At 35.8% G+C, this 24,384-nt stretch overlaps 1 protein-coding gene across 16 annotated transcripts in view; it reads right to left on the bottom strand.

Moving 5' to 3' along the window:
- The window catches only part of ERC2 (ELKS/RAB6-interacting/CAST family member 2), a 367,942-nt gene that overhangs the window by 323,379 nt on the left and 20,179 nt on the right, over positions 1 to 24,384 (bottom strand). For 12 of the 16 annotated variants that reach the window (XM_069865912.1, XM_069865911.1, XM_069865913.1 and 9 more), the window contains exons 2-3: positions 7,650 to 7,673; positions 6,611 to 7,027 (exon numbers count right to left, since the gene is read on the bottom strand). In XM_069865912.1, coding sequence (XP_069722013.1) covers positions 6,611 to 7,027; positions 7,650 to 7,673 — 441 coding nt within the window. The remainder of the gene's footprint in view (positions 1 to 6,610; positions 7,028 to 7,649; positions 7,674 to 24,384) is intronic. The other 4 variants (XM_069865915.1, XM_069865918.1, XM_069865922.1 and 1 more) reach the window with 1 other exon arrangement.

Below are 24,384 nucleotides of genomic sequence, written 5' to 3'. Positions count from 1 at the left end.
ATATGTATACAAGGAAAAAGTTTAGCAAATGAGAAGTTTTTCATTTTTTCCTTTTTGGGTGGTTGGGGAGAATGATGGGTTTTTAAAGATAACAAAATATTTCCTTCGTCACATCCACAGAACAGGAAGAATGCATACATATACATATGTACAGTTTACTCCAGTTTACAGAAACTTTAACTGACATCATTCAGATTCTCAGTCTCTTCTTCCAATATTCTGGAAATATTCATACAGTGGGAAAGGGCTGTAATCAAAAAGATTCAGCAGTAGCTATCATTTAAAACAGATGAATGATAGAGTAATTTTTCAGACCAGTTTTCCTTCCAAGTTGTTATAAGAACATGTCCAGAATAAAAAAGTTGGTTCAAGTTTGAGGTCCATCAATTCCTTACACCCGCTGGCTTAATATCAGTAATTTTAAATTGCAGTAAATGCACCCCACATGACTTCTCCTGCTTGCTTAGTATTATGGTCTTATATTCTTTGTAATTTTTTTTAAGTAGGAACACAGCATCAGCCATAAGACAAACTGTCTAACCCTGCACATGGACTTAAAATAGTGCAACCAAGCACCCTGAGATGAATACCCTGAGCCATAACAAAATCTGAATGGTCTATATTAGAAATAGAATCATAGAATCACCAGGTTAGAAGAGACCCACCGGATCATCAAGTCCAACCATTCCTATCAAAAATAATAACAGTTGTCTAGAGCATAATCATGTTCTTTCTACTTTCTCGTGTCTGGAGTGATTGCCAACATTGCAAAGTCCTTTTGCATACTTGAGAGGTCATCTTAAAACACATTACTATTGAGATTTTGATAGAAACTAATTGTCTTTATTGCAACTAATTCAATTAATATTTTGAGCTGAGCCAGGGAAATAGAACGGGTACTAATGAATATAATAAAAAGGTTCAGTCCAGAATGGTTGTTAATCTATGTAACTAACTTCAGGGAAGAAACGTTTGGTGTCGATAAAGCATTTCCTTAGTAAATTACTACTGGCTCCAGTGTAAGACATTTACAGTAAACACCAAAAGTCTGCAAGGCATCTGTTCTATTCACAGTGGAAGAAGGAACTTTGCTCCATTAATAACTTTAAAAACATGCAATAACTAATTCATGATGGCAGTTCAAATCCTATCAGCAGCCTTCGTTATTTGACCAAGCTGAGTTCAAAGATAGAGCAAGTTTTAAAAAACCCTTGATAGTTTAAACGTACACTTTAAATTATAATAGAGAAGCTGTGTTCTTCTTATTTCTACCAAATATAAAAAGGCTGTAGGTTTAAACCACGTGCAACAACGTTATTTTAAGAATACATGCAAGATAAGAGTTAAAATGTGTTTATAAAAACCTATATGATCTCAGATACTGTTTTAGTGAAACTATATGTTATATAGAGGGGCATGTGTAATATACGCGTATGTATATATAATAAAATACTTGCTGGAATTTTAACATTTGACTTTACTAGAGATTTAGTGGGTCTTTGCCTAAGGCAAGTTTTTAATAGCAATAATAAAAAAATACTTAATGGTACTTAGGGTAAATAATGTGTGGTCACTATGTTTAAAAAAAAAAAGTAATACCAAACATCTGTGCTAGATTTCCACATGATAAAATCCCTATATTACCTACAGTTCTCCCAAATTTATAGAGAAAGAAAATGTTTATTTAAAATTCTAGAAGAGCCATGTGATAACCAGTTTAAGAACTTTAAGGAAGGCATCTTGTGTTTTCTGACAGGAATGTATATTTAGTGACCTTCATGATATTTAATTCTGATTGTGAAGAATGCCATGGTATGACATTATGGCTTCAATACAGATTTTCAGCTAATATCATAGTTATGTGGAGATGGCCTGGCCCAAGAACGTCCTTTTTCTTACATGTTTGCATTTGCAAAAAACAGTGTTCCATACAGAATAGATTATTTCTTTATTAAAGAAAATGCTATAGCATTTTCTCTCATAAAATAACAATAAAATTCAGCTACCTTTGAAAAACAAACAAAAATATGTGAGAGAGAGAGATACAGACATAGGATCCAGCCTAACTCAGTGACAGAAAACTGAGTGAAAATTGCTTAGTTCTTAGAAATCACGAAAAAGAGCTCAATATTCTCTCCTCAAGAGGCTGCATCTCCAAAACTGAAGCAGAAACACATGCTCATGCGTTTTGCTATTCAATCAGACTTATATTTGTTCTTTCTTACCTTTTGAAACAGCAGGTAAGGAAACTTTCATAATAACTAACACAAAGCTGGGAACTTAGCTAACCTTGTGAAAGCTTATTGCCCATATTTTAAATTCCTTAATACACAGAAATAATTCTAATTCCATTTTCTGCATAGCTTATTTCCCAACCATTTCAACGAATCTTCCCGACACTGACATTCTTTGCTATTCCTGTAAAAGAGCAGGATTCCACCTTCCACTGGAGTATCATCCTCCTGTAGACAAAGCCTCAAATTTGCCATTCCTAAGACCTTAAAGCACAAAACTTGAGTAAACCTCAAACTTATGAGTAAGTCACAAGTTTGAAGACGCAGTAGACTACATACTGCAAAAAGGTACAGTCTCTGAGGACCAGGTAGTTAACATGCCAAAGTCAGTCCAAATGTGCCAAGAAAATAAAAACAAAGGAAAAAATGGGTTGGGTTGTTTTTTTCTGGAATTATTCCTATACCTCTAATACATTACCTGTTTGTATGTCTCTCCCTTGTACCTCCTCTAAGCAATATCATCTAAGGCCTAGAGAAATTCCAAATCTTTGAAGGCAGCTATATTATGCAATTAAACTACAGCTATTCACAGGAAAAAAAGAAAAACTCAGTAGCTTAAAAAAGAAGAGATTTTTACATAATTCTTGGATATTTAGCAAATTATTTCATATCAACACAGCAAGATATTCGTTCCTAGTAATGTGAGTGAAATGGGCAGAAAATGAATGAGAGAAACTTTACTTAATTGACAAAGTGGTAGAGACTGAAGGACAAGAAGAACATTTTTCCCTACCTAGAAAACTGAACTTAGAAAAAATTACTAGCTAGATAAAAGTTGCTCCGGAATAACAAAGAACGTATCCCTTACTATTCAATTACCAGTATGATCAGCGCTCCGGAGACACAGGCCAAGGAGAGAATTGACAGCCACTGGAGACATGAGTGTATAGAAGAGGCTATCCTTAACTGTCAAATGTTTCACAACCAGTTGCTTCAGTTTGTCTCACAGCAAGTTAGTTTCATTCTCTGGTTTGGACAAAATTCCCCCCACCACATAATATCAATTAAAAAAAAAAAAAGGTTTTTTTTTCCTGCTTCTTATCCATTAGATTTCTGTTTCACCATGTTGAGACGTCTAAAAGGCTGTGAATGGACAAGAGAGAAGACAGGTTCCAGATTTGGCATTATTTTAAAGAACGAAGAAATGAACAGCATAAGGAAGAAAGATATAGTTGCATTAGGGGAAAACATGTTCAAAAGCTCAGGAGAATACATGTAATTCACGTCCTTTCTTCAGCTAGGATTTAAAAGGTAACAGGATGGTACACAATTAGATTTCACAAACTGAAAAACTTCAGATTTGAAGTATTTTTAAACCAGATACCAACAGCATCGCTTACAGGAAGTCAATCTATACGCACGTTTTAAAGTAGTGTTGAGACTGTAGAAAATCAGCCATCTTCAGTTATTTTTGACATTCAACCTCATTTCCACCACATTCAGTTTTTCACACAATTCAATCTTTTGGCTGGAGACTATAGCAGAATCTCTCATTTTAAGGGTAAATTTATAAATGACAAAACTCTGCTTGTCAAATAACTTAATTTGCTACTACAAAGAAGTTCAACACATTTCAAGTGCAGTGTCTGAAAGCCAGATAGCAAAACTAATTAAAGAAAACCCAGAAACAAGTGTTCAGGATTTGATCAAACAGTATGTTACACATAACACACTAGTTTCTCAGAAATATACTCAACATATGAGCTCTATACTCCAACCTGTAAAAATACAGAAAGCACAATATTTTAGACAAACTTCTAAAATAACAAGTATTTTGTTAAAGATCTAGAAGGATTGATGTAATTTCAGTGAATAACAAAAAATTCATGAACAGCGTTAATTAAATCTATCCAAGTTTCAGTTTACTTTTAAAGTATGCTCAGGAAAAAAGGAAACAATCCAGTAATCCTGCAAGGTCATTCACACAGTTAAGATGAAGAACTACAAACAGTAAAAAATTAAAATAGAAGTATCACTCCACTGAGGAGAGTACTACAGAAGATTCAGCCTGGTAATACCTGTTTTGTCATGTTGGAAAACCGTATTATGCAGGAGGAAGACAGCAATTCAAAAGAGCACTGCACAATAACAAGGACGTGCCAAGCTACACATGGATATCAAAATAGATCCATCTGGACTCCCAACAAATGGCTAGAACTACCCAGAATATCTGATAGTCCCTCAAAGCACGCAGACAACTTATCACAAAAAGACAACAAAATACAAAATTTCAACATCAGAACATTTTCCAAGAGACCACTTGAACAATCAAATCCAGACTCCTGAAAGAACAAGCAGACACCTACTAAACACTCCATTTCTAAGGCATTTATACCCCCAATACATCATACTCCCAAGCTCCCTACAACAAACTGCAGAAAATAAAGTATTAAAGAAACAACTCGAAATCCATAAATACCATGTGAACAGGAAGAGAGCTGGAGTAACAGAAGCCTTCAATCGAAAGCTTTGAATTCTCATAATAGCATGGAAATTGTTAGCCCAATTGCCAAATCACTAGATAGTTCCTGCCAATTTGACATGGACAGATTCCAGACAGCAAACCTAGTAAATTTTTAAACCTTGACCAGTTACCAAGGCATATCAGCGTGTCATAAGCAGAAATTCCAGTAAACCCCATCCTATACTTCCAGTACTCCAGAGGAAAGGCAACCTCTGAATCCTCACATAAATTGAAGGAGAAAACTTTTTTCCTGGCCCCTGAGGGTTAAACAGAGAGCACTCTGAAACATAAAACTAATTCAGTATAAATGCAGGAGGAACATGCACAGTCTACAAGTAACAATATGGTTTTCTTTCAGCATTCCTTGAACTAATTAATAAATTGCGTGCCCAAGGACTTTACTGGGAAGCTTAAATTTTATCTACTTAAGTTCTATTTCTCTCACTACTCTCAACTACTGTGCTTATTAGCAACCTTCTTCAAATTTCCACTGTAAATTTATTCACGTCCAATACACACTCAAATTGGAATTCGTGATCTTGCGTGATACTGGTGCAAGAAGTGAAACATGAACAATCACACAACAAAACACATAGTAAATAGTAAATCATCCATCCTTGAAACCAACTGTACGTGCTACTCAGAGCAGCAGATCTAAACCCAGAAACTTGTCTGCTAGTTTACAGAACTCATCCCACAATCCTCCCTCATCACAAACTCAGTGTCATTAACTCTTTATGCAACTCCTTTCAGGATCAATTGACTTTCAGATTTCATTAATTACCAGCATATTAAAGAAAATATTTCAATTACATTCTGTAGTTGCAAATAGCTGTTCCTTATCTGTAGCATTCATACGTTTAGCGAAACACAGAAGCCAATAGGAGTTTTCTATGCTCGTGTACTAATTTTATTCATGTTTTTATCTGCCAGGCAAATTAGAGTTTTTACCAGACTGGAAGTTCTCTGAGACTGCACTTTTACAGAGTTTCTAAGGAAACAGACCAGTTTGTCCAGATTCCCTTTACTCTGGGTAGCTTGTACTTGATCCCCCTGCAATTGTCATCCTTAGCAGGATGCACCAGGGTCTTTCTGAGGAAGACTCAATCTTGTTTGCCTGACACCAGTGACACAAAACCGCTGAAGGGCTGGTGGGACCTAGAGGTACAGATTAACTTGGCAGCAGGCCAGGTTTTCTTTCAATTGTACTAATTCAATAATCCCAAGTACAGTATGAAAAAAAGCACTCAAGTGATATAGGCAGCTCATGCGAGTGGGATTGCAATTAAAATTAAATTAAATATCTCTCCAAGTACAGTGCAACCATCCCCCCACTGCTTTAAATGTGGCAACGTTACGTGGTGTATTTACCTAAAAGGTCAGGGCACCGCACATGAAAATATATTAGAAATGCACATAGGCAGAAGTCTTTGTTTATATGGAAGACAAAAATATTTTAAGACTCATTTCAAACACAAATCAAACACAAAAGTAGCACGCACTCATGACTATTTAGTTATAGCAGCAGCAGGTGTCACTTCCCTCTTCAGTAGTTCTAGTCTTCATTCGCCAAACACCAGCTTGTCAAAAAACAGAGAATACAGAAACTATGCAAAGCAATGTCAGAGACAAATCCTCAAATTACTTTTTTTCTATGTTTTTAATACTTCCTTTCAAATGTCATACGCTCCTGCTGTGCATTTATTACAAATACTAAAAAAAAATGCATGTTATCTTTTTTATAAAAAGATGAGAGCAGAAAAACAAAACATTCAGATACTCTAAATATTTCTAGAACTGCAGCAAGTACTCTGATAAGATCTTTCAAACAAATAAATCAGTTTTTCCTTACCTCTCTAAGATGCATGTTTTCCTTCTCTTTCTGATCTAAAATCACTTCTAAATGATTAACCTGAGATTCAGCCTCTGCCATCCTTCGAGTTCTCTCATTGTCATCTTCCATTCCTTTAGATGGCAAGCCCTTACTTTGTAACATTTCCAGAAGCTTTTTTATTGATTCATCTCTGGCATTTAGCGTTTGCTTTTGTGTTTCGATCCTAAGCTCCATTTCTTCTAGCGTTTTTCTCAACAGGAAGAGCTCTTTAGCTTGTCTATCATGTTCCGCTTGAAGTCTTCGAAAATTCTCCTCTGTGAGCTCAATAGTAAAATGCTCAGCCCCTCGGTTTCCACTTTCTTGCTGGAGAAGATGGTTAAGGTCCCTCTGGGTTCTAAGCTCATCTTGCAGTGCCTGGATTGTCATTTGCAGATGCTGCAATAAAGAAAACAAAGGTGAAAAAAAAAAGTCAATTCAGGTTCTGAATGCAGGATTAGTCATTGATTAAACATTTGTTGTGTGCTGTTAGAAAAACTCATTAGAATCAATGATGAAAGTATAACAAATGAGCTTATAAAATAGAAAATGCACATGACGATTTAATGATCTTTCAAATGATTCTAGAAAACAAAAAAGACAACAACACACACACAATAGTGCCAGGTACAGATAAAATAAACAGCAAAGAAAGGCAAACCAACAAACCCAAACACTAGGCAGTGGTGTATGCCCTAGTAGAGTCAATACATACCTATAAAGCTGAAAGACTGTGCATTTCATGCTTTCTACATAAATTCATAGACTAAAAGTAATTCTGCCTTTCGTGTTGCCCAACTGTACTGGGTTTATAAAGTCAATCAAAGCACCCACTAAAATTGACAAGGGTTTAGGGAGAGACTGAGTTGGGGCTGGTTGGTTTTGGTTTTTTCTTGCAGAAACTAAAGCTATGAACATGTTTAGTAAACAGCATTACTGTGTCTCTAACAAGCAAACAAAAAAGGCACAATAAGCAATACTGAACTTTGAAAAATAAATTGACTGCAAATAGTGGACAAACCTTTGTTCTCCTGGCATCCAAAAACTGAACAGCATGGTAAACGAAAAAATGAAGCAAAAATCAACATAAATAAAGGTCAGATGCAAGCGAAGGAGATTCAACAAAAAGAACTGAATTCAACAAAAAGCACTTTCAACAGAAAAAATAATTTTATTGAGTTACACAGAAAGGCAGCAACAACTTAACAGCACTCAAATATGTAAGTCTAGACTACAGACAGACTTTACTCAATAGATGTAACAAAAAAACATATTTGAAGTCATTAAATCCACAGTGAATAGTAACATTAATTTTTATCTTACTCTTCTATTATACTTTAAAGTTTTTCAAAACACAGTAACTTGGCCTAAAACAGCTGTGCTACATGAGAGTATAGGGGTATTTCCCCATTTAAGAGGTAATCTTGCACTCCTCAGTCAGTACAAACCAAAGTCAAAAATGTTCTGCCCATTTTAAGGTTGGAACAATTGTACTAAATTATAATCTGAAATTAATATCATGAACCATATTTTAATCTGATTATTTTTCTTCTTTTTTTCTACACCCTCAAGTCACTGTCTACACAGCATTCTGAATTTATAGAAATATGAATTCCTGAATAATCACAAAGTCTGTACCAGAAGATATTTAACTGCTGGAATTAGATTACTTAAATGCATGGCACCAGACCTTTTTTGCATTATCAGATATTCTCCAACTCCACATTCTGAAAACAAACCAACCTAAAAACCCCAAACAACAAAACAAAACCAGACAAAAAAAAAAAAGTACACACACACAACCAACAACAAACCACACCCCCAAAAAAACAACCCCTCCCAGAAGAAAAAAAAAATCACAAAACCACAATATTTACTAACGCAAGCCCAGTGTTAATTAGGCTTCTCCACTCATTTGACACTACCTTCATAGTCAGCACAATTACATATAAAGCTGTCGGTTTTTAACAATAATTTAAACTAAATGAAAAATGAAAAACCCGAATAACCTATTGAAATAGTCTCTTACCAGTTACTTCAAATGGAATAAAAAGTATCACCAGTGTAGAATTTTGCAGAGTTAGGCACTTTGAATCTGTTGTATCATTAAATGGCACTGTTTTAATAAACGCCCAGATCTTAATTGCATCTTACTAGGCTTACGCTCACTTGGCTGGCACTGTACAAGTGTAGGCTACTCAACTACTGCCCTGCTTTTATTTAATGGTAATTGTGACATTTTCTTAATCTCATAATCTTTTAATTATTTATATAAACTTTAAGGCTCCCTATAAACTTGAAGCTCCTCCAGATGTACCACTTTTCCCACTTTAAATCTACTAACATACTGAGTGTTTATGACCAACACTGACAGTTTTAGCACAGATATTGAGTATGTAAATCCAAATTTTCAAATACTACAGAAATTATTTGCAATGATTATCATCAATGAGTGAATTAACAAAAACATGGGAAGGCAATGACAAAGAGGGACAGATGCTGCAAAATAAACGGAATTAAACCCATTTCTTTTTAGATGCTTTTTCAGTATGTTAAGTCATGGGGACATAATTTTTGTAGATTACCTTAACCAGCCACTAGAATGGCTTTGCAATGATTCCAAACTAAACATCATCTTGCATTAGAGAATGTGGATTTACTGTATTCTCTAATCCTTTGTAGCTTCGTAACACTGAAAGGTAAGGGACAAAACAGGCTTGAAATTACTGAATTAAAAGTTATTCAGGTTTCACTAAAGAGACTGAAAGCTTCCTTTTTACAAGAAAATGGGTTTTTTCTTCACTAGCATTAGAACAGAAATGTAGATGAAATCCTGGTTTAACCATATTAAGAAAAGGAAAAAGAAAACGAAAAACCACCTTCACATTATATGACATTCTTCAATACATGACTATTGCAACACAAAAGGCAAGTAATATTTCACTTATTTAAAAAAGTAAATTCTTAGAAAAAATATGGCAGACACCTCAAATGATATATCGGAATATTTCCACTCTCATCTTTGAGAGTATCTTAGCTTAGCTGATGATATTGCAAGCTCCTTTAAAATTATACGCAATAGTTTGTTTCAGTGGCATGAACGGTCTTCAGCTAAGCAAAGAGAAACTAATTTATAAAACACTTAAAAAGTAAGACAAAAATAAACCCAAATTTAATGTACATGGTGCTAACGTACAACCCTTCTTAATGCAAGCTGTAAAAGCCAAAACTGTTCGATGAACACATGAGTTAATCATAAGGACTCAGCAAATCTGGTAAGCCAAACCAGACAACTTCCTTATCTGTCCTAGAGCACTCAGTTCTCTATAAGATTTTTCAGTTCTACCCATAATCACGTTTGTCACCGAGCACAACAGAAGTTGTGGCTGGCCCAGTAAGTATGTTAAAACCAACAGCCTCAACTGTGACAGACTACTGCTACAACACATAAGAGAACCCATTTTTGCACACCTACAAGACTTAGAACTCTCTTTGAACATGATGGACCAGATATGGTTGGACTCGATGATCCGGTGGGTCTCTTCCAACCTGGTTATTCTATGATTCTATGATTTGACTTGTACTGGCACAGATATCTCTATCTGCAGCTAGCTAAGAAAGGGAAAGAACAGGTGTTGTGAGGGTAAAGAGAAATTGTATAATTAATTACAGTGGGGGAGGAGTGTAGGAGTGCTGTGAATATCTGTCACACTGCTGTGATTACACAGACACAGAACTTAAAGGGTTTTTTAAAAATAGACAAGATCAATGATTTTTTTAATAATTTCTATTAAAAACAGACCAGTTGACTAGAAATATTCCCATACTCATTTCTTGACAGATAAAATAGTTTTCGTAACTTCTTCATTCCTTCTCTGTAGTCTGAATTCAAGAGGCAACCCATGCAACTGCAGAGGAAGGTCCATTAATCTCCCTGAATTGAGCACAGTACAGGTTTTCAAGATTTGCCTCCAGAACTTGAAACAAAACTACGAAAGGAAGATGAATTAATGGCCCTTCAGAGATTCCAATTCATGATCTACACAAGGAAGTCTGTGCCAAGTGGCTATTGCCAAAGGAATTGCCTGCAGAGAACTGTCCTGCCACAGTATGCCTTGGACCATAGCTCATAAGCACTTTCAGAGCATCCCAAAACCTCAAATATGTGGCGGACAGCAGAGGAAAAAGAAATCATAAGGAGGCTCACTGACCCAAAATTATTAATCCACCTACAGTAGTACATAGCTTCTCACACGTTACGCCATGACCTCGGCACCAAAAGCCAAGAACACGTTGAAAAATCAAGTCTAGTGGATTCTACAACAAAACGGCCTGCTACAAACATAGAAGGAAATTACAAAACTTATTGTGAGGTCAAGAAAGAAAGAAATCATATCCGGGGCTTTCTTGACTAGGAAAGCCAATCTGAACGATTTGGTAGCAGAAAGTGATCTTAAACTATCATCAAGTGATGGATTTTGAAATCTGTATCCATCCGTATATGATTTGCTAGTAGCTTCCAATAATGTAGCGCTAACAAGCTAATGCCTCAGACATGATTCACTCAAATTTGAGCACCAGAGCTACTGAAGGATTCCGAGTATGCTCTTTTCCACCTAAATCATTTGGTACTGCATTGTGACTGAAGGGTGTGTTGGCATGATCATCCAGTCACTTTGAAACAACTGTTTCTGTAGGCACCCAAGATGATTTCTTATTTTGGTGCTTTATTAGAAGAGTTATGGCTACTTCATTGGATTTGGGTGCTTTTTCCCCACCCAACGTCTCAATCCTCCCTCTCACCCCTACTCTCTTTTTACTGACTTCAAAAAACAATTGCCATTTTTCGTCGTCATAAACTGATGCTTATTTTGGCTGAAAAACTTTTATTTAACTGTGTTCATGTAGTAAGCCACTTTAAAGCGCAAAATTCATTCTACTTATTTATTCCAATTTTATTGTTTCGTTTTCGCTGTTTATTCTTTTTACTATTACACTGTCAAATTAAATATAAAAGATATTTGAGCTATTTTGTTCTGTACTCTTAAAAATATGCTTTTCAAGTTAAATGAAAAAACTTCGTCGTGCACATTTAAATCTGCAATTCTTCATCCTGACAATATATTTAATCTGAACTATCATACTTCATTACAATTCAGTCAGCTTCCCTGGGGTCATCTCGCACCAATATTGTGGTGAGAAACAAAAGATCAGAAAGCCAAAGTATTGCCTAAAACCTGGGAGCCATGGTATAAAAATGCATCTCCATTTATAAATGAGGGTTAACTGTAGGCTAAAACATTTTAGTATTGCAAGTTTCACAGTAGTTTTGCACCTAATTCTTAAGACACAATCTATAAATATATTTCTTCCCCAATTCCCTGGTTTGCTGTGGGCAGCCAGATGTCATTTTTCATTTATTTCCTTTGCTTTGCCACTTGCCCTAAGTAGGCCCTGCTGCCATAGATACAGTTTGTCATTATGTCAAATAATATTTCTTTGTAATAGATATTTGCAGCACCACAAATCCATGTCTAAACTGAAGTTCACTTGTTAATTTGGAGTATTCTGGTGCAGAAAAAAAAATTATGGCATGTCTGAAATCTCCCCGTATAACACTTTCCACCTTTCTTCCACTACATTTCTCCAGCATAGCCCATGCTTTCTGCATTGTATTTATTCAATGGAGGATTTTTGATATTTATCAACCAGCTTTAGCCAAAGTCAGAACACAGTCTTATCTCTGTGGAGACAGAGCACACTTTACCTCAGCCCACACTTACTAATATGAACTCATTTATGCTGTTCCCAGTATAAAGTAGCCAGTATCTCAGAGGCAAAAATTCAGTACCACCTTCTTCGTCAATCTATTTAACTTCAAAAATTTTAATTAACCTGAACATTCTCCCCTACTGATAAAAATCCCTTTAATTCTCATGGGTCAAGCCTTGTAGCCTGTAATCATAAGAACCAGAAGGCCAAGAGGACGGGACTTTTAGCAACGCAAGAAATCTAACAAATCCTTGAGAGGAGCAATCTGCAAAGGTACATATTCAGAAAAAATGCCTACATCAAGTTCTATAGTCACTAAAAAAAGTGTTATTAAAACATATAAGTCCTAAGTATGACAGCAAAAGTGCAAGGTTTGGTTTTTAGGTGATCACTGCTGGTACTATTACAGCTTTTAAATAGACCCTCAGAAAACAAACCCTAGGCATTAGTATTTAAAAACTACTCTCATCAGATGAAGTAACTATGTACAGTGACAAATCCTCCACTCTAATGCACTGCAGTTTTCTGATATTCTTTTCTTGCCAGGATAAACCATTTCCACTCTTTAGAGGGACTGAAACAGTTGAAGTTCTCTAAGGAAACTTTTAGACCATTTGGCACTGTAAACCATTACCATCCCCACACAAGATCTTCTCACATGGTTTAGGCTTTACATAACCCATCCTTTTGATGGGTATTCTGACTGCCCATGGTTCTTCAGAGATGAGCAGAACCTCAACCCCAGAGCTAATGCCAGGAGCAACTATGGTCACAGAACAGAATCCCTAGAGCTCATCATCATAGCAGAAGTCCAGCAAAGTGCAAAAGCACTCAAGTCCTTTTCCAAAGAACAAAGAAAATGCTACACACGCACCCCAAATCCCACAGTTAATGAAGATAAGAAGCAAAACGCCACATCATTCCTAGTTCTCTTCTGCTCATAAACCAACAGATTTCCATTTATGTCCTCAGTCTTTTCTTTAAAGGGAACAGCAAGTTTGCAATTCTGCTCAGGCACCACCTGGTACTTCTGGAAACCCTCGTTTTTGGGATTGCTTTCTCTGCTGTTAAAACTTTCCAATCAAAAAAAAAGATTTAACTCAACAGCATAAACATATCTCTGAAATAATAATCACTTGCTTTCAGAAGGGAACAAACTGCAGTCAAGTGTCATGTATTTTCAGTATGTTCTATTTGGAGATAATACCTGCAAACACACACACAGTGATGTTCATTTACAAACTCTTGCACTGTGTATTTAGAACAAATCAAAATTTTGTTTGTTTTATTTCAACCAAAAAATGGAGGAAATTCAGAGTAAAAAAACCAAACAAAAAAAAAAACCCCACAAATGCCCCCCCAACTTTCTAACCATACCCTTTTAATCTGACAATTTCAAGTACAACTTTTAGTAAGCCAGAAATAAAAAGCGATAAATCCGGTTTCCAATTTCAACCTCTCCCTGCTATATTTTTATCAGACAAAATATACAAAAGAGCATTCTTCAGCTTCCAATTTTTTTCTTTACTAGGAACAGTACTGCCAGTTGATTAACCATAATACATAATCATTTCCTATTGAAACAATCTGAAAAGAAGCTTTAGAACGATGTGTTCTGCTACAGTTAAGAAAAGAAATCAATATAGACATTTCAGTAACTCCAATCAAAACAGTGTTCAGTTAGATCCAACAGAGAAAAACGATGCATCACAAAGCAGGAGGACCATCTGGAAAGACATTTCATCCTGAGTTACCGAAGAAGTGCAGATTAGCAGGGAAAAGAAATCATTAAGGAGACATTTGGGGCTCAAACAGTCTATGCAGTTTTCAAAAAATACACTTTCATAAGTTGGAAGACATTGGTTTCACAGTAAACTTGTTCAAATCTCTATTTGCTCTTCTCAGATTTAATGAAACCAGCGCAAGCAGCAATAAAAGAACCTGCAATTATTAAGATTTCCCACAAGATGGCACTAAATCCATTTCCTGCAGAAAATTATTAACCACCACAGCAGCTCAAAGGAAAAACTATAGTCTCACTCCTAAAACAAACTAAGTCACTATCTTTATGTAAGGACTAGAAGTTGTAAGCATGGAAAAATAAACTTAACAGCCTAAGCCAGGCCTTGTCTTAAAAGAAATGGCAATTTTCCCCCCCTAATTCAACAACTGGGGGGATCTGGGGACAGGGCCAAGACATACACACACACACACACTCAGTACACATATATTTACATGTACTTAATACATAAGATATGCATCTGTACATGTATAAAAGTAAGTAAAACCCAAACATTTGATCCTCAATGTATAATACACAAAAGTATCTGTAGCAACCGAAAAACCAACCCCAAGTCTGAAACCAGATTTTAATCATCAAAAAGCAAACATGACACGTAACTGAACTGAAAATCTGGGAGCAAAATGCCCTCTAATTTGCAGCACCCCAAGTGCATAGCCAAGTATTCTCACCAGAATTACTTAAAGGAAAACAAAGGGGAACCCTAAACAACGATACTGTGAAATCAAAGCGTTATTAAACTGGAACTGTACTTTAATTCCGAATTTTAAAACCTTAACTCATAGGCTGACTTACCATTCATCCAAAACAGCCACTATTTTTTCCTAAAACTATAAGGCTGCAGGAAAACAAAACCACTTAATCCTTGACTTGCAGTTAGCACTTAACAACACATCAAGTTAACCTTAGCTCTTTGTTCCACACTCTGATACCGAATCAAAACATTTCTAAGCTAGAAATGACTTCATTCCCCTGGTTACACAAAGACAAGTCAGTCAGTGCTGACTACAATGACACCATTTGCACTGCAAACACTAACAATCAGATACGGTGTTTTATACTTGCACGTTTAAAATATGGAACAGCCTTCATTCCTAAGAAGCAATTTCAAATATAGTACAGCTGCCTACATCAAAGACCAGTTAAATCCTTATGTCTTCCTAATCACCATTCAACATGCTGTACTGCACAAAATACTTAATAGACTTCTAATTAGGCAGTTTATTTATGGTTTTAATTACACTGACTTAGACACGAGTATAAAGCCTATTGTATATTTTTGTAGGAAAGAAGGTATCAAACTACTGGTATGATTTGGAAACTAATCCAGAAATTGCAAGAAATTTCTCAGCTAAGACTACAGATCCACTATTAAACCACTACAGGGGAGCAAATGAATGCAGTAAATATTCTATTTTAAACTATTAAACTAAGACTCCTTACAGCTATCTGTTCCCCACACACACCTTTTCTTTGCTTATATGTTGGTGGATTCTTTTTCCCCCTCAAGTACACAGCACAATTACTTCAGGACTGAAATAGGAGTGTATCCATATGCTGGTCCACAATTCGCTAGTGGTTCAAATTCACCAAGTGCCCAGAAGCCTCCAGGGAGCCTTTCGTTGCCAACTGCAATTAAATAAGCAGGTACTAAGGGTCATTTGGGGCCAACTGCATTCCACAGGGCTGAATTTTAAATTGTTAGCACTATCTTTTCTGCCAAAAGTCTACTGTATCGTACTTCTTTCTTATTTCTCAAACTACTCTTAAGTAAGCATGCAGTACAACTATTCCATTTATACAGCTACTAAGAAAGAAAGAAGTAACTAAAGCTCTGCAACTCATTTTCAACAGAACACAACACAATATGATTAAGGCAAGAAAAAGTCAAGTGATTTCAGGATCTGGTCTGTGCTCCAAGCCTTATATTCACAAAAAGCAGTGCAAGCTCCACAAACACACCACTAATACTGATTTCCTTCCAACCACCCCACAGTGAAGATAAGAACAACACAAGATCTATGGGGTGGGTAAGGCACTTTAGAGCCACCTTGGAGTGCAAAAGGCTATTTAGTTGTAAATGCTAGAGGGTTGATTTTTTTCCCCCTCAAATCACATGCTTACACATCTGTTGGCTATATAATGCAAACTCGTTGCAGTTTAAGTACAGATTTGCGATCAGAATGAATATCCCCTTCAACACATCCTCTCCTAATCCCCAGTCTTTGCACTGTTTGACCAGAGAGGATTTGTTCTCTTTTGTATAAAAGGAGATGAGAATATAGAATCAATACTGTTGCCAACCAAAACACACTATGCATCCTCCTCAGTTAATGTCAACTTCTGCCAATAATTTAATATAACGTATAGACTCTTTCAACTCTTTAAGAAATTATACAGCTTTATACCTTTCCACTTTCTAATTCATGCACAGATGCATCTTTTGAATGGGATCATTTTATCTTACTCATGAGCAGCACATAAGACACTGAGCATATTAACCAAAAGAACTGGCTTTACAGCTTTCTATCTTGCTTGAATCTGTTTCCAATTCCTCCCTTCTCTTCTGCAGTCCATATTTCCTCTAGATTTTCCTATACATTCACAACAAGTTCTCACTGCTATATCTGGTTTACTTTGCTCAACATTTTCCACTTTCAGCTCTCCTTTAACCCTAACTTTTCCAGATAATGTTATATTTTCAGTAGAATTCACACAGAAGCAAAACCTTGAACAAGAATATCTGTTATTGTGGGTAGGAGGGCTGGAATTTCCCTAAGTACACACACAGACATGGTGACTAGAAAAAAGAAATAGAAAATAAACCAAAAATAGGCAGAATAAACTACTTTCCAATGTGATAAAATTATTTTAAAACCCCTTATATCTGAAGTAATTCAAATTACAATAAATGTCACCTAGGTTAGGCAAAACATACTGCATAATGTACCCCAGTGTGCCTAGATCTTTCACAGTCTGATGGACAAAGTGACATATTATTCAGTATTTAAAGAAACACCACTAAATCCACTTGACAAAGGCCAAAGTGCTACGATGTATCATCACTGCTTTGCAGCAAACCACCATACACATGTAACAACACCCTTCTTGGGGAATTAAAACCATTCCTTTTTCACAGTCTAACCTTTAAAGATGAACTCTACTGAAATCACTAAGTTGCAAGCAAAGCATCAAGAATTATCAACATCAGAAAAACTTCTTTGCTGCTTTACATGTGCTTTTAACTTCACTTCTAAGACAAAAATCACTATAAAAGTGAACTAAGCTTTATGACTGAATGCAGCTAACCTACCAACTTCCATTAGGAAAACGTTTGATTTAAACAGAAAGCTTCATGATCCTTCATTACGTTCATTCCATAGCGTTACAGATATTTTCAAGTTTTAATATTTCTGCTATACATGCGTTCAAGCACAGACAGACAAAGAAAAACTCTGCATCTTAATCTATTTAATGGATTACAATTAATACTTCTGAAGAAATAGTGTTTGCTTTTTCAAATGAAAAACTAGAATAAAAGCTGGTTTAATTCCGTAAGTATTGTTTAATCTCTTTATAGCCAGAAATCTATTAGCCCAAGAAGTCCAACTTGTATACAGCCCTATGTTTAAAATGTCTGAGATAACAGAAGAGTTGGTTAACTAAAGGGTATTATTCAATTAACTGACATGTTTTATTATAGATACACAAAAACCCCAAAATTAAACACAACAGTGTTCTTTTGTGCTTCAGAGTACACCTTCTTAATTGCAATCTGTAGATCAAATTGTGGCTAAACTAGCAAATGGGTTGATGTCCACAGGCTAATTTACTTTTTTCCAATTTACTCTATAGAAGGAAGATAAAGTCACTGGTAACAACAGGAAGCCATCCTAGGCACGTTTAAGAGAAGTTCTTTCTACACAAGAAAAAATTAAGACCTTTTTCATTAGGAATTATGCTGCTTAGTGGTGTGGAACTGCCAGCCAATGAGGTAGAGGTGCAAAAAACAGAACGGCCAGGCAGCGTGTTCAAAGACAGAGGGAAAAAGGAATAGGCACCAAAAAGCATGATCACAGAGTTGAGGACAGAGAGATTAAAAGTCTAGAAGTGAGAATAAAATGGAGTTTAAAAGGTGTTACTCTGCCTTTCATCTCTAATAGGAACACTTTCCAGAATGACAGCAATGAAAACTGCATTGCAGGCTTTATTTCTCATACAATCAATTTCTGCACCTGATATAGAGACTTTAAATGATCACAGAGAAGAACAGAGGTGGTCAGTGGAACACTGTCCTTTTGCCAAGTCTTAAATCATTATCTCAGAAAAAAACAGGATAATCCTACAATCCTTTCCCTTCTCTTACTGCTTCAGTTCCTCTGTATTATCATTAATTTACCTTATTCTGTTAAAATATCCAGCTCCCAAAAGAAAGATTACAGTTTTAAAACTGTAATTTTACTCGCAAAGATGAAGTAGTGATCTCATTGATGAGCAGTGAGCCAAAGACCTGCAGCTCAAAAAAAAATCCAAGATTCAATGGAATAGTGAAACACTTGCTATAACTCCTAACAAAAAAAAGCCCCACCAGTAGATTCGCTCTTTCTTAATATTCAAGCCATGTCAAAGGCACTCTGGGATTTTTTTCCTCTCCAAATTGTCTTCTTACCGAAATAACTTGAGCAGCTTCCAGGATTCATCTGTTGCACAGGCCCTCTCTGTAATATTCCCAGTTGTACTGGGAACACAAGTGCAGCCCTAGATATTGATTTTGCCTACTAGGAGGAAAAAAAAAAAAAAAAAATCTAGGCCACTTTTACTGTGAAACTTTGAAACATGAAAAATACCTTTATAAAAAAGAGTGCCTTAAAATAGCAGTCAGTCATTTCTACTGCCAAAACCTTAGCAAAACATCTTAGACTTTCCAGAGAGGATTTTTTGCCTTTGATAAAGAGACCCTATAGAAACCCTACGTGAGTGCCATCTATATTCAGCATGAATCAAGTATCAAAGTATGATGTGAGTAACCATTGCATTTTCCTCTGTGTTCCAAAAACATTAATCACAACAAATACTTATTGACAAAGCAAGTTAAAGAAAAGATACCAAGCACTTCTTCGTAATTACTTCTAAAGATAAAGGTTGTCCATTTTAAAATAAAACACACCTTTTCCCTGTATGCACATTTTGACATGAAAATCTTGTTGACCACAGTAAAAATGAACACGCATACCTGGTTTAGCCTCATTCTTTTTCAACTCAATTCATTCAAATCCTAGAAGCTGTCTCTATATTACAGTGCCATCTATTCAGTTTACTTGTTCTGGCATGGGAGGAAATTGAAAATTATTTGTGAGACAAAAACGGTAGAAGGATACCCACATAGTCCATTGGTCAAAAAAATTCCCTTGAAAAGGGTAACAGGAGATGCTATCGCCACTGCAGGGCTCTGCTGGCTCTCTTCAGTTACACAGAGACAGGAAAATATCATTTCTGGCACTTTATATCTGGTGCCTTGGACTTGAAGTGCTTTCCAAGATAACCGGTACCCACTTAAATGAAGCTTTGTCAGTAAAGGTCAGAATACTCCTGGCCAGATGGTATACCTCAACATTTTTATTTTCCCTAATAAAATGTAACATTTATTAAACCCAAATGTATTGTTTCCTAAAATAATCTTTAGCTGATTCACTTGCCAGTTTTGATTTTAAGCCTGCATTTGGTAGGGGCCTCTCTTGTTCAGAAATTGACATTTTTTTCTTGTTTGAACATCTTCTATGAAGCGAGTTAACCCTGTACACAGGCATATCTGCCATAAGCTTATTGACAATTAATTTAGGTTCACTATGAGTACGGTTCCAGATAAAGGTGCCCTTCTGGCACTTTCTCTCTTGATTTGGAGACAGAATCCCTGGTTGAGAAGACCAGCATGAAAGAACGTCTGGAACACAGTCTGATTTATATACCCTGAAGATGTCACCATTGACTGATGACCTTGCTATTTATGACTGTGATCACTATGTTCTTATAAAGATCAGTGAGAGGTTTGGAAGACCGTCCACACAGACAATTCATCTTTTAAACTTACAGACAGGGAGAGGTAACCACACTACAGCAGAGTTCAAAAGCAACTTAAATGCTTTCTTTTTCTGTGCTTTTATGATTGTCTGAGAAAAGTTCTTGCATATCCAACAATAAAAAAAAAAAAAAAAAACCCAAAAACCCAACAACAACAACAAATCTTTGAGCCACCTTTTCAAGAAGGGCAAGAAACAGTAGGGCTCCCAAGTCAGACACCACGTGACATTTGAGTACTGGATCCAACAAACAGATCATACTGGAAGCCTAGGGAAGAATATAAAAAGGCATAAGCAGAGGGGGTGCAGCTTCCTGTAGTCTTCAGCTCAAGGAGTTCCAGATCCAGATTGAGGATCTATGAGCTTCAGTCCTTGAAACTTTTATAAGTCTATCTAACAACTTTCTAAATTTGTGGAAGCCAAAGTCCTGCAGCAACAAGCTACCAGCCTAACTCTGCATTTTTTGTTTAAATGTCTTTTTGCTAATTCTGACAATGCTACCTTCAACGTGGGATTTACCAATTCCGTTTTATGAGAAACATCAGTTATTTCTCAACGTTTCTCACGCTGCTCAAATCCTTGCACATTTCTATTTCATCCCATTTCTGTTATGTGTTTTCCAACCTTAGCATAACAAACATATTTTACATCTACACTTCCTACCTTTCTCAATATTGCCTTCTCTAGTTCTACCATGTCCTCTTTGAGATTAAGGGGATCTGAACTTGTACAGAATTCAGAACAAAATATAAACTGACACTGTAATGTTCTCTAGTTTGCATGTTGTTACTTTTTCCCCAACTTCTTCTAATTTTCCATCAGCTTTTTTTGAACGTACTAAGCACGCAAGATGACATTTCAGTAGAAAATCTATTACAACCCCAAAATCTCTCTTCTGTGCTGACAGCCCAGTGAGCATCACTATCTACATAAATGTAGGGTTGTTCTTCCCTCAGGTGCATGACTTCTCACTTAATAGTATTGAATTTCGTTTACAGTTTTATCATCCATTCGTTCAGCACAATCCTGCAACTCTTTCTAGTCAGTATTCATGTTATAACTGCAATTAAGAAAATGAAATCTTAACTTGTCATTACTAAACGAAAAATTGTTCTATTCTTTCCATCTGTAAATGGAGTGCATTATCTAACTTTATCAGAATTGAGCTAGGGAGACTGATAGGAGGCCTATGAAGTGAAGAATCCCCCAAGGTAATCTCCAAATCAGGATTCCTGAAAATATTTTTAAATATTTTACAAATTCTATGATTTTTTTCTGCTCAACTTCGAAGAAAGACCAGATTCCTAGACAGTGTAGCAATCCTCTCTTGAAATATTACGCCACAGCAATATCAGCGAAGAGTTTTGTGAAGGAGGAAAAAATAAACAATACACCACAAAAAAAAAAAACCCAAACACACATAGGTTTTCCTTTTCTAGCTAATAGGTTTCCCTTGCTTACCTAGGAAGCAACACTTTAAATAAATGAAATACCAGTAACCTATGATGAAACAGAAGCAGCATAGGCTCTCAACTCATTGTTAAGAGCCAGTAGGCAATGGAAACCATCACAGGCTTTATACTTGGCTACAACAGTCATTAGGTCTCACGCGGCAGATGAAAAATCACACGGACTCAATAAAAAGCAAAGTTCAAAGCAGAAATCTCAGCTTATCTTATAAAAAAAAGTGGACCAGGAGCAATACAGGAAATTAAATCACACAAAAGAAAAATCCAACAATAAGAGCAGGAGGTTTTTTTCCTTTTGTTTAGCATGTCAATCAGCACAGCAGCTAGACACAATAACATGCGTGCATATGAAGTACTGCGCATCATGAAAACCTTAAGCACATCAATACTCCGATCTCCTTAGATAATAAATGAAGGGTCTCTCATAGCTCCCAAGGGGTTTTCTATAATGATCTCCTTTTTACCTGTCTATTGAATACAGCAGCTTTGATTTGCGCCTTTGGTAAATGCTCTTAATAGAAGAGACTGACTCCTTTCTACTCACTTTTTGTAAAATTATCTCGGATCTGGAGGTATTATAGCACACCTACAGGAAGACTTGCATTCAAACTTCTTATGTTCAAAAATTCAAAGTTGAGTTTTACCCTAACCTCATTGCTTTTACCAGGAAATAGGGAAATTCATAGAAATAAATGGCAGCAATACCACAAAGAACGTGTCACTGAAAGGTATTAAGTTTTGCCAATTTGAATAAATTTTTATGCTCTTATTTAAAAATAAGACTCCATATAACTAGAGAAAAGGTTGGAAAATGTAATTATTTAACTGAATTCCATTACCTCAAAAAAGTCTGTGAAGTAATTTCTCTTGCTTCTACAATATTACATTAAGTAGCTACAGAACAGCATCAAACAACAGATCAGTCCCCCTCTTGGTTCTGATTAAATGCAAAGTTCCGCCAATCAGAATTCATTCACAAAAATAAAACACTTCAAAACTAATCACAAGGTTTTCATAAACTCAAAAAAGCAAGTTTGTTCATACTTAGTGGAAAAATTTTACTTCCTCTTCCTGCTTTGAATCATACTGACTGTATTCTGCTACTCCTTATTTTCTACTACAAGCAGTGAAAACTTGATTCCATTTTCTAGAAACTTCTAACATCAAATAATCTAGTCACCAAATATAACCTACCTAAACAGGAAATTCTTAAAGGCATAATGGTATCAATCATGCCATCTCATATTAACAAGTACTTTGCAAGTTGTTTCAAAGACTTTTTTTTTAATTATTATTTTATTTTGCAATTGATTTCTATTGGCTACCAAGCTGAATATTGAATGAACTTCAATATCACTTTGCACACTGGGATACGAAGCTCTTCTAAAATTTCAAGAATAACTACAGAAATGTAATTTCTTGCATATATGAAACTGGGAGGCAGATATTCAACAAATTGTTTTACTTAAACATAGGAGTCATTGCAGGTGTTTAAGAAATTACTGTAATTGGCAGAACAAGATGAAGACAGAACAAAAAAATACATTCCTATGGTGACACTACTTAACACGTTTCTAATCTGCTATTTCAATATACATGTAATTTCTAAGTCACAGAAGAGTAAACTCTACATAAATAAATCAAGACTTAAGTCTCTTATTCGTGGCATTTTCCAGGAGCTGTAGTGCTGTAGAGAGAAAATTATGGAGCTTCCTTTCTTTTCCAGGTGGAAAGCATCCTGAAGCTTTCACAGAAGATTGTTATTTTCATTTTCAGATACACTCAGAGATGCTAGCTATTTCCACAGAAATCCATACAGCCTTCATTTTAATGCAAATGAACATTTCTATAGCAACTAGAAAATTAGCTAAAAAGGAACTGTCACAAACTGGCTTTGCAAAAGGCCATCTTATAAAGATGATGTGAACAGCAATCAGACCTCACTGCCTGTGACTGTCTAGCCCAGCTACCCCAACAGCTGAACTGAGAATAGCTCCATCCTCAACCTAGAATATTCAAATACTATAATTATAAAGAAAAATGCTGTTGCTGATATCCCTGTATTTTTACGTATTGAGATCCAAAACTCCAGGGAAACAGAAATGATTCCTGCAGACTCATAAGATGGGGAGGGTGGTCATAACATCTTTTATTAAAAACAATAATAATATTAACAACCTCTTGCTTGCAAGATTCCAGATGTTGAGGGCTTTTTCCTTCCATTTCCCCCGAGAAAACCGAAAGGACATGTAGCCTTCAACTTCCTACTTAAGGGAAACTCCAAATGACTAAAAGTTTTGATTTGAAATTGTAGGTTTTGACTTGCAGCAAAAGTGAAAATGCTTGTTAATTTCCTAGCAATATACATTAGTTTGTCTGAATATGGTTTTTAAAAGTATGTACTTGCCTCAGCATTTGAAAAACACCTAAGTTAATCTGCCAAGTTTCATTTTAACTTGGTTATAGAAATGTAATTGTGCTGCAAAGATCAGAAGATATTTAATGCAAGATTTAGAGTAGTAATAGCAGTTAGAAAGACAGTAATACTGTTTCCTAGCTTTCCATTTGTTCACCAACACATTTTAAAATAAAAAAGGATGTGAAACAGAATTATTTCTGTCTAAACAAAGTTTTGGG

Source organism: Phaenicophaeus curvirostris, chromosome 11, assembly GCF_032191515.1.
Source record: "Phaenicophaeus curvirostris isolate KB17595 chromosome 11, BPBGC_Pcur_1.0, whole genome shotgun sequence".
Lineage (NCBI taxonomy): Eukaryota > Metazoa > Chordata > Aves > Cuculiformes > Cuculidae > Phaenicophaeus > Phaenicophaeus curvirostris.
This window is presented reverse-complemented; position numbering and strand designations above follow the sequence as displayed.